This window comes from Palaemon carinicauda, chromosome 20 (genome assembly GCF_036898095.1).
Source record: "Palaemon carinicauda isolate YSFRI2023 chromosome 20, ASM3689809v2, whole genome shotgun sequence".
In the NCBI taxonomy this organism is placed as follows: domain Eukaryota; kingdom Metazoa; phylum Arthropoda; class Malacostraca; order Decapoda; family Palaemonidae; genus Palaemon; species Palaemon carinicauda.
In genome coordinates, this window is record NC_090744.1 from 113,682,745 (window position 1) to 113,694,788 (window position 12,044).

The window sequence follows — 12,044 nt, forward strand, 5'->3', positions numbered from 1 at the left end:
CCCTTGTGGGAACATCCCTGATTGGTGATCACCAGACTGGGGTTCGAGTCCTGCTCAGACTCGTTAGTTTCTTTGGTCACTGCAACTTCACCATCCTTGTGAGCTAAGAATGGGGGGTTAGGGGACCCTCTAGGTCTATCTGCTATTGCTTGGGCCTCCTTGGTCCTAACTTGGGTGGAGAGGGGGCTTGGGGGCTGATAATATATGTGGTCAGTTTCTAGGGCATTGTCCTGCTCGATAGGGCAATGTCACTGCCCCTGCCATTCATGAGCGACCTTTAAACCTTAAACAAGAGCTACAGCAGCACATGGTAGTTGTATCACCTTTTCCGCGCACGCACACGTGCATTCTAACTCTGAATCAGAGAACGCGCACGAGCACTCTAACTCTGAATCAAAGAACACGCACGAGCACTCTAACTCTGAATCAAAGAACACGCACGCACACTCTAACTCTAAATCACAAAATGCACACTCTAACTCTGAATCAGAGAACGCACATGAGCACTCCAACTCTGAATCAGAGAACGCGCACGAGCACTCTAACTCTGAATCAAAGAACACGCACGCACACTCTAACTCTAAATCACAAAACGCACACTCTAACTCTGAATCAGAGAACGCACATGACCACTCCAACTCTGAATCAGAGAACGCGCACGAGCACTCTAACTCTGAATCAAAGAACACGCACGCACACTCTAACTCTAAATCACAAAACGCACACTCTAACTCTGAATCAGAGAACGCACATGACCACTCCAACTCTGAATCAGAGAACGCGCACGAGCACTCTAACTCTGAATCAAAGAACACGCACGCACACTCTAACTCTAAATCACAAAACGCACACTCTAACTCTGAATCAGAGAACGCACATGAGCACTCCAACTCTGAATCAGAGAACGCGCACGAGCACTCTAACTCTGAATCACAGAACACGCACGCACACTCTAACTCTAAATCACAAAACGCACACTCTAACTCTGAATCAGAGAACGCACATGACCACTCTAACTCTGAATCAGAGAACGCGCACGAGCACTCTAACTCTGAATCAAAGAACACGCACGCACACTCTAACTCTAAATCACAAAACGCACACTCTAACTCTGAATCAGAGAACGCACATGACCACTCCAACTCTGAATCAGAGAACGCGCACGAGCACTCTAACTCTGAATCAAAGAACACGCACGCACACTCTAACTCTAAATCACAAAACGCACACTCTAACTCTGAATCAGAGAACGCACATGACCACTCCAACTCGGAATCAGAGAACGCGCACGAGCACTCTAACTCTGAATCAAAGAACACGCACGCACACTCTAACTCTAAATCACAAAACGCACACTCTAACTCTGAATCAGAGAACGCACATGACCATTCTAACTCGGAATCAGAGAACGCGCACGAGCACTCTAACTCTGAATCAAAGAACACGCACGCACACTCTAACTCTAAATCACAAAACGCACACTCTAACTCTGAATCAGAGAACGCACAAGAGCACTCTAACTCTGAATCACAGAACGCGCACGACCACTCTAACACTGAATCACAGAACGCACATGAGCACTCTAACTCTGAATCACAGAACGCGCACGACCACTCTAACTCTGAATCACAGAACGCGCACGAGCACTCTACCTCTGAATCACAGAACGCGCACGAGCACTCTAACTCTGAATCACAGAACGCGCACGAGCACTCTAACACTGAATCACAGAACGCGCACAAGCACTCTAACTCTGAATCACAGAACGCGCACGAGCACTCTAACACTGAATCACAGAACGCGCACTCTAATTCTGAATCAGAGAACGCGCACACACTCTAACTCTGAATCACAGAACATGCACGCGCACTCTAACTCTGAATCAGATAACGCTCGCGTGCACTCTAACCCTGAATCACAGAACATGCACGCGCACTCTAACTCTGAATCAGATAACGCTCGCGTGCACTCTAACCCTGAATCAGAGAACGCGCACACGCTCTAACTATGAATCAGAGTACGCGCACGCAAACTCTAACTCTGAATCATAGAACGTGCACCCTAAATCTGAATCAGAGAACGCGCACTCTAACTCTGAATCATAGAACGCGCACTCTAACTCTGAATCAGAGAACGCGCACGCTAACTCTGAATCAGAGAGCGCGCACGCGCACTCTAACTCTGAATCAGAGGACGCGCACGCGCACTCTAACTGTGAATCAGAGAATGTGCACGCGCACTCTAACTCTGAATCAGAGAAAGCGCACGCACACTCTAACTCTGAATCAGAGCCAGCGCACGAGCACTCTAACTCTGAATCACAGAACGCGCACATGCACTCTAACTCTGAATCAGAGAACCCGCACGCGCACTCTAACTCTGAATCACAGAACGCGCAACCACACTCTGACTCTGAATCAGAGAACGCGCACTCTAACTCTGAATCAGAGAACGCGCACCCACACTCTAACTCTGAATCACAGAACGCGCACTCTAACTCTGAATCAGAGAACGCGCTCTCTAACTTTGAATCAGAGAATGCGCTCTCCAACTCTCAATAAGAGAACGCGCACGCACACTCCAATTCTGAATCAGAGAACGCACGCGCATTCTAACTCTGAATCACAGAAAGCGCACGCGCACTCTAACTCTGAATCAGAGAACGCGCACCCACACTCTAACTCTGAATCACAGAACGCGCACTCTAACTCTGAATCACAGAACGCGCACTCTAACTCTGAATCACAGAACGCGCACTCTAACTCTGAATCAGAGAACGCGCACCCACACTCTAACTCTGAATCACAGAACGCGCACTCTCAGAACGCGCACTCTAACTCTGAATCAGAGAACGTGCACGAGCACTCTAACTCTGAATCACAGAACGCGTACGCGAATTCTAACTCTGAATCAAAGAACTGGCACTCTAACTCTGAATCAGAAAAAAAAAATCAGGCAATGCATGAAACCACAGAGTTGGAAAACTCTCCAATTCAAATTCCAGTCTTCCAGGAAAGAGCGAATTTTCCAGAACGATTCTGGAAGGTCCAACTGGAATTTCCTTAATTGCACACCTGCAGCTCGGTGAAGACGCGGTGGGTTTGGTGTCAGCTGTGGTTCGGGAATCCTGTTATCATCTTCTGGTTCATAGATTCCGGGAAAATGACGGAGTCCTGACTTTCAATGACATTCTTTTACTTTTATTATTATTATTATTATTATTATTATTATTATTATTATTATTATTATTATTATTATTATTATTATTATTATTGTTGTTGTTGTTGTTGTTGTTATCATTATTATTTTTATCCTTATTATTATTATTATTATTATTATTATTATTATTATTATTACTTACTAAGCTACAATCTTAGTTGGAAAAACAGGATACTATAAGCCTATGGGCTCCAACGGGGAAGATAGCCCAGTGAGGAAAAGAAATAATGAAAAATCACACGATAAGTTTAAGAGCAATAATAAGACTAAAAAAAACTTTCATATATAAACTATAAAAACTTGAAAATAACAAGAGGAAAAGAAACGAGATAGAATAGTGTGTCCGAGTGTATCCTCAAGCAAGAGATCTCTACCCCAAGACAGTGGAAGACCATAGTACAAAGGCTATGGCATTATCCAAGAGTATAGAACAATGGTTTGATTTAGGAGTGGTAGTAGGTTGGCCAGGGCCCCAGCCGCCCGTCGAGATACTACCGCTAGAGAGTTGTGGAGTCCTTTGACTGGCCAGACAGTACTACATTGGATCCTTCTCACTAGTTACGGTTCACTTTCCCTTTGCCCACACAGACACCGAATAGTCTGGCCTATTCTTTACAGATTCTCCTCTGACTTCATACACCTGACAACACTGAGATTACCAAACTATTTTTCTTCACCCAAGGGGTTAACTACTGCAATGTACTGTAATTGTTCAGTGGCTACTTTCCTATTGGTAAGTGTAGAAGAGAATCTTTAGCTGTGGTAAGCAGCTCTTCTAGGAGAAGGACACTCCAAAATCAAACCATTGTTCTCTAGTCTTGGGTAGTGCCTTAGCCTCTGTACCATGGTCTTCCACTGTCTTGGGTTAGAGTTTTCTTGCTTAAGGGTACACTCGGGCACACTGTTCTATCTAGTTTCTCTTCCTTTTGTTTTGTTAAAGTTTTTATAGTTTATATAGGAAATATTTATTTCAATGTTGTTACTATTCTTAGAATATTCTATTTTTCCTTGTTTCCTTTCCTCACTGGGCTATTTTCCCTGTTGGGGCCCCTTGGCTTATAGCATCCTGCTTTTCCAACTAGGGTTGTAGCTTAGCATTTAATAATAATAATAATAATAATAATAAGAGCTGCTTATCATAGCTAAAGAGTCTATTCTACACTTACCAAGAGGAAAGTGGCCACTGAACAATTACAGTGAAGTAGTTAACCTCTTGAGAGAAGAAGAATTATTTGGTAATTCCAGTGTTATCAAGTGTATGAGGAAAGAGGAGAATGTGCAAAGAATAGGCCAGACTATTCTGTGTATGTGTCAGCAAAGATGAAATGAGCCATAACCAGAGATAGGGATCCAATGTAGTACTGTCTGGCCAATCAAAGGACCCAATAACTCTCTAGCGGTAGTATCTTAACGAGTGATTGGTGCCTTGTCTTAGAGACTGACCATATATCCACATGATCAGCGCCCATGAACCCTTTCCGACCAAATAAATGAATAAATAAACTCACTTTTCATCACTAGCCTTTTCATCAACCGGAAGTTGAAAAAAAAGGCTAAGAGTCAAACTAAAATGTCCCTTTATTAAAAAGTTTCAAAGACGAGAAAATGGCGAATCAAAGGCCCAATTTGCTTTATATTACAGGAGTGCATTAGACGACAAAAGGTTCGCATAGTCATTTGAACTAATGAAATTTATAGCGTAATTATTTACTGATAGGAGAGAGAGAGAGAGAGAGAGAGAGAGAGAGAGAGAGAGAGAGGAGAGAGAGACAAATAAAACTCATCACTTACTAAATTAAGAAGTCTAAAACAGGATAATACAATATACAAACAGAGAGAGAGAGAGAGAGAGAGAGAGAGAGAGAGAGAGAGAGAGAGAGAGAGAATAATTAATTTCATTTCAATTGTTAAGTATTAGCAGGACCTTTTCCTAATGATTTAAAAGTTTTGAGAGAGAGAGAGAGAGAGAGAGAGAGAGAGAGAGAGACAATAATTAATTTCATTTCAATTGTTAAGTATTAGCAGGACCTTTTCCTAATGATTTAAAAGTTTTGAGAGAGAGAGAGAGAGAGAGAGAGAGAGAGAGATTTGGACATTCTTTTAATATGCGATGCATAACTACTGCTTCATGTGTACAATTGTCCACATATGGTACACATATGCAACCGACATAACTCGAATAAATGTCAGAGTTCAAATGATAAAGAATAAAATATAACTGGATTTGATGAAAACAATGTATTTTTATCCCTTCATATATTACAATAATTGCTAGGTGAGCATTTAATCCTTGCAATATAGTTTATATAGGAAATATTTATTTCAAAGTTATTAAAGTTCTTAAAATATTTTAATTTTCCTTGTTTCCTTTCCTCACTGGGCTATTTTCCATGTTGCAGCCCCTGGGGTCATAGCATTATTCTTTTCCAACTAGGGTTGTAGCTTAGCAAGTAATAATAATAATAATAATAATAATAATAATAATAATAATAATAATAATAATGTGTTGTGGTGGTCGATGTGGTAACGTCCCTGACTGGTGAACGCCAGACTGAGGTTCGAGTCCCGCTCAAACTCGTTAGTTTATTTGGTTGCTGCAACCTCACTATCCTTGTGAGCTAAGGATGGGGGAGGGTTAGGGGGAGCCTATAGATCTATCTGGTGAGTCATCTGCAGCCTATGCCTGGCCCTCCTTGGTCCTAGCTTGGGTGGAGAGGGGGGCTTTGAGCGCTGATCATACGTATATATGGTCAGTCTCTGGAGCATTCTTCTACTCGATAGGGCAATGTTACTATCCCTTGTCCCTGCTATTCATGAGCGGCCTTTAAACCTTTAATGGAGACCAACATTTAATTCAGAGAAGGCGAAAGTAAAGTAAAATTACGTCGAATCAACTTTATATTTCGTGAGAAATGTGTACTTCATTAAAACAGTTATTGTTATAATAAATTCTTTAGAATATAATTGTGTTAATAGGCGAAATTGAATAAATAAAATAATAATGAATGAATGAAGCACTGAGGGTAGAGGAGACTCTTTAGCTATGGTAAGCAGCTCTTCTAGGAGGACACTCCAAAATTAAACCTTTGTTCTCTAGTCTTGGGTAATGCCATAGCTTCCGCACAATGGTCTTCAACTGTCTTGGTTTAGAGTTCTCTTGTTTGAGGTTACACTTAGGCACACTATTCTATTTTATTTCTCTCCCTGTTACTTTTATTTTTTGAAGTTTTTATAGTTCATTTATGAAAGTTTATTCCAATGCTGCCACTGTTCTTAGAATATTGTAATTGTTCATTACTTCCAATGTAGTCTATTTATTTCTTTATTGCCTTTCCTCACTCGGCTATTTTTTCCCTGATGGAGCTCTTGGGCTTAGAGCAACCTGCCTTTCCAACTAGGGCTGTAGCTTAGCTAGTAGTAGTAGTAGTAGTAGTAGTAGTAGTAGTAGTAGTAGTAGTAGTAATAATGGAAAAATTTCTTCCAGGATTTTTACCATTCCTTTTACGGCAAATTTTTAAGTGTAAAAAAAAAAAAACTCACTAAAAATCCCATAAAGAAAATCATCTCTAATTGGAAATCCTTTACCACAAAAAAAAAAAAAAAGTGATTATTCAGCGGCAATAAAGAGCGTGTGTACCTTCTCTTATTTCCCCGAGGCAAAGTTGCCTTTACTTGCAATCATAATACTTCTACTTACGGCGGTTAATTCATTTTGACTATGCATTCCTCATTCCCAACATTTTTGCAATGATATTCTTCATTTTTGCAATGTAAGTCTTCCTATTTGCAATGATATTTTTCCTTTTATGCAATGATATTCTTTAACTTTGCATTGATATTCATTTTTGCAAAGATAAGCTTCGTTTTTGTAATGAAATTGTTAATTTTTTCAATGATATTTTTCATTTTTGCTATATTCTTAATATTTGAAATGATATTCATTTGATATTCTTCCGTTATGCAATGATATTCTTCCGTTTTGCAATGATATTCTTCATTTTTGCAATGATGCTCTTTATTTTAACAATATTCTCCGTGTTTTGTAATGATATTCTGCATTTTTGCAATGATGCTCTTTATTTTAACAATATTCTCCGTGTTTTGTAATGATATTCTGCATTTTTGCAATGATATTCATCAGTTTTGCAATGATATTCTTCATTTTTGCAATGTAAGTCTTCCTATTTGCAATGATATTTTTCCTTTTTTGCAATGATATTCTTTAACTTTGCATTGATATTCATTTTTGCAAAGATAAGCTTCGTTTTTGTAATGAAATTGTTAATTTTTTCAATGATATTTTTCATTTTTGCTATATTCTTAATATTTGAAATGATATTCATTTGATATTCTTCCGTTATGCAATGATATTCTTCCGTTTTGCAATGATATTCTTCATTTTTGCAATGATGCTCTTTATTTTAACAATATTCTCCGTGTTTTGTAATGATATTCTGCATTTTTGCAATGATATTCATCAGTTTTGCAATGATATTCTTCATTTTTGCAATGTAAGTCTTCCTATTTGCAATGATATTTTTCCTTTTTTGCAATGATATTCTTTAACTTTGCATTGATATTCATTTTTGCAAAGATAAGCTTCGTTTTTGTAATGAAATTGTTAATTTTTTCAATGATATTTTTCATTTTTGCTATATTCTTAATATTTGAAATGATATTCATTTGATATTCTTCCGTTATGCAATGATATTCTTCCGTTTTGCAATGATATTCTTCATTTTTGCAATGATGCTCTTTATTTTAACAATATTCTCCGTGTTTTGTAATGATATTCTGCATTTTTGCAATGATATTCATCAGTTTTGCAATGATATTCGTCATATTTGCAATGATATTGTCACTTTCGTAATGATATACTTAATTTTTGCAATGATATTCTTCATTTTTGTAATGGTGTTCTTTAGTTTTTGCAATTATACTCTCAATTTTTGCAATGGTATTCTTCCTTTCCACAATGATATTCTTCATTTTCGCAATGATATTCCTGTTTTATCTCTCTCTCTCTCTCTCTCTCTCTCTCTCTCTCTCTCTCTCTCTCTCTCTGTCTTGTCATCTTCTTCTTCAATTCACACTGGCACTCATAATGGGATACCCACCTCTCTCTCTCTCTCTCTCTCTCTCTCTCTCTCTCTCTCTCTCTCTCTCTGCTTCTGTTCTTCTTCTCCTTATTTGTCTTGTCATTTTCTTTTTCAATTCACACTGGCACTCGTAAGGGGATACCCCCCCCTCTCTCTCTCTCTCTCTCTCTCTCTCTCTCTCTCTCTCTCTCAGAGGAGAGTAAATGTATGAAACTGCATCTGGGTATCAAGGAAGATCCGACTGGCTCTTCAGGGGACATCGCAGCATCTTCAATCTCGGGTTATTAGATCTGGCGAGGATCTTCGCCTCTTCTCGTCTTCGGAGCCTCGCTGTTATTGCTTACGAAGACCATTCTTCTTCTTTTGTATTTTTTTTCCTTTTCGATCTTTTGCAGATATTGCTCAAGTGTATTTTTTTCTTTTCGGTCTTTTGCAGATATTGGTCGAGTGTATTTTTTTTCTTTTCGATCTTTTGCAGATATTGCTCAAGTGTATTTTTTTCTTTTCGATCTTTTGCAGATATTGCTCGAGTGTATTTTTTTTCTTTTCAGTCTTTTGTAGATATTGCTCGAGTGTATTTTTTTCTTTTCGATCTTTTGCAGATATTGCTCAAGTATATTTTTTTCTTTTCGGTCTTTTGCAGATATTGCTCAAGTATATTTTTTTCTTTTCGATCTTTTGCAGATATTGCTCAAGTATATTTTTTTCTTTTCGATCTTTTGCAGATATTGCTCAAGTATATTTTTTTCTTTTCGGTCTTTTGCAGATATTGCTCAAGTGTATTTTTTTCTTTTCGGTCTTTTGCAGATATTGCTCGAGTTCACTTGTTACCTACGCCAACGAAGTTCGAAGGAGGTTATGTTTCACACATTGTTTGTGTGATTGTTTGTGTGTTTGCGTTTTGTTAGTGTTTGTGTGTTTGCGTTTTGTTAGTGTTTGTTTATATGCGTGTTTGTTTGTGAACAAATTCCTGGCCACAATTTTAATCGTAGAGTAATGTTGCGTGTTTGTTTATATGTGTGTTTGTTTGTGAACGGATTTCTGGCCACAAATTTAATCGTGGAGCTATGAAACTTGCAAGGATTAACTCCTTTATAAAAAAACTCGAAATGATTAAATTTTGGAAGGTCAAGGTTAAAGGTCAAAGTCACGGTCAAGCAAAATGTTCGATTCACGTAATCAGCCCTAAGACTTCAAACTTGGTTCATATTTAAGCGTACAAAATCCACGTCAATTAATACATGTTATGGTCAAAGGTCAAGGTCGAGTAAAAGTTTGAGAGATAAGCTGCCGCTAAGTCTGCGCTCTACTGAGTGCCCTCTAGTTTTCTATGAGATCATGAATTATTCGCAATGTTTACTTAATTATATAATTCTAATTAATGTTTGAGGTGAGTTCAACTATTGATGATTATAATGCCTCAATTCTGGGAAATAAAAAATATAAAATAAAAATTAAAATTTTGACCCACAGCTGGTAAAATATTTATAAAAGTTTATAAATAATACTGGTATAGACACAGTCACACGCACGCACATATACTTATATAATATATATATATATATATATATATATATATACATATATATTATTATTATTATCATTATTATTATTATTATTATTATTATTATTATTATTATTATTACCCAAGCTACAACCATAGTTGGATTAGCAAGATGCTATAAGCCCAAAGGCTCCAAAAGGGAAAAGTAGCTCAGTGAGGAAAGGAAATAAGGAAATAAATAAATGATGAGAACAAATTATATATATATATATATATATATATATATACATATATACATATATATGTAATATATATATATATATATATATATATACAAATTCATATGTCATGTTCTACGTATTCAATTACCCGCGAAAGCTTAATACAACGATATTTGTCAATAATCCGGAAAAGGACCGCAATCGCAAATACAGACCAAATCATTTCATGCAACACCACTTCCCCTTTGTGAAATTCCACCAAATATAGGTCATAATTATCTCCTGTACATAAAAAAGTAAAAGGTGAGACAACAAAAATAATAAAACAAAAAATGCTAAGGACTCAGCCTTTCAGGATTTAGTTGGCCTCTATAAGAAGTTTATTGAATTAAGAATTGTGAATGATGTTGTGGAGAGATGGAACTACTGTTCATAAAAGGAACTTCTGTTCAAAGATGAAACTTCAGTTAAAAATGGAACAGAGAGAGAGAGAGAGAGAGAGAGAGAGAGAGAGAGAGAGAGAGAGAGAGCGATAAATTAATCCATAAAAAACCCTAAAAGACTCCAAAATAAAAGAATTAAATACAAACAGAGAGAGAGAGAGAGAGAGAGAGAGAGAGAGAGAGAGATAAATGAATCCATAAAAAACCCTAAGACTCCAAAATAAGAGAATTAAATACAAACAAAGAGAGAGAGAGAGAGAGAGAGAGAGAGAGAGAGAGAGAGATTCATCATAAATCCCCAAAAGACTTCAAAATAAGAGACTGAAATACAAACCGAGGGAAGGAGATAGGGGAAAAAAAAAGATGATTCTTGAACAGCTCATAATAGCTGACTAATGTCATAAGGTAACTTTCGTCTTTCCTCCGAGGTCACTTCCGCCCTTCCTGCCTCATGGTCGTTAACTTCGGTTAATGCAGAATCCCCTGATGACATTAACCACCTGGTCAAGGATATAACTTCGTTTCATTAGGTTGAATCGATGAAGAATCCTAGAGGGTCCTTGGTACGCAGGATGGCAGGTGAAATCCTTCATAAGAGTTAAAATTAACATAAGAAATGGAGCCTTTAAACTGATGCTTTATTGTAATTGGTTGTTTTCTTAATCTGCTTCGGATTGGTGATGGTGAGAGATTTTCCGTCTGATTCCTAACAGCGAACCAACCTAGTATGGGTGGCCCTAACTAGTATAACTTTGCTGGTAATGGCGATATGAAAACCCAAACGACCTTAATATATATATATATATATATATACATATATATATATATATATATACTATATATATATATACACTGTATATATATACATATATATATATATATATTTATATATATATATATATACTGTATATATATATATATATATATATAGTATATATATTTATATTTCAAATAAGCCATATATCTTAATACATTAAAGTCTGAATTCTCTTAAAGACCTCGGGATCAGAGCCCCTGGCAAAATCACTCATAGACTAGCGTATCTGACCGGCCGGGTTTCGAACTCTGGTCCAGGATACTTGTATGACAGTGATTCTACCACTTAGCCACGTAAAGTGGTAGAGACACTGTCATACAAGTATCCTGGACCAGGGGTCGAAACCCGGCCGGTCAGATATTAGTCTTTGAGTGATTTCGCCTGGGGGTCTGATCCCGAGGTCGTTAAGAGAATCCAGACTTAAATGTATTAAAATATATGGCTTATTTGAAATATGAAAAACACGTTTGAATGCGCAAAATTTATTATATATATATATATATATATATAAATATATATATATATATATATATATACATATACATATATATATATATATATATATACTGTATATATATGTATATATACTGTATATATATATATATATATATATATATATATATATATATATATATATATATTTATATATATATATGGATAAATAGATAGACAGATTGATAGATAGATAACGCCTAAAGCATTTCTGCGAACACCACATGACTATCCTATTCTACTACAAAT

At 37.0% G+C, this 12,044-nt stretch overlaps 2 protein-coding genes across 2 annotated transcripts; one reads left to right on the forward strand and one right to left on the reverse strand.

Moving 5' to 3' along the window:
- Positions 1-284: 284 nt before the first annotated feature.
- Positions 285-1,926, reverse strand: LOC137660081 (balbiani ring protein 3-like). The gene is made up of 2 exons (XM_068394801.1): positions 1,920-1,926; positions 285-1,786 (listed from the first exon to the last, which is right to left on the reverse strand). The coding sequence occupies exons 1-2, from the start codon at positions 1,924-1,926 to the stop codon at positions 285-287; spliced, it is 1,509 nt and encodes a 502-aa protein (XP_068250902.1).
- An 81-nt stretch (positions 1,927-2,007) lies between these two features.
- LOC137660082 (uncharacterized) lies at positions 2,008-3,066 on the forward strand. The gene has a single exon (XM_068394802.1). The coding sequence runs from the start codon at positions 2,008-2,010 to the stop codon at positions 3,064-3,066; it is 1,059 nt and encodes a 352-aa protein (XP_068250903.1).
- Positions 3,067-12,044: the final 8,978 nt, after the last annotated feature.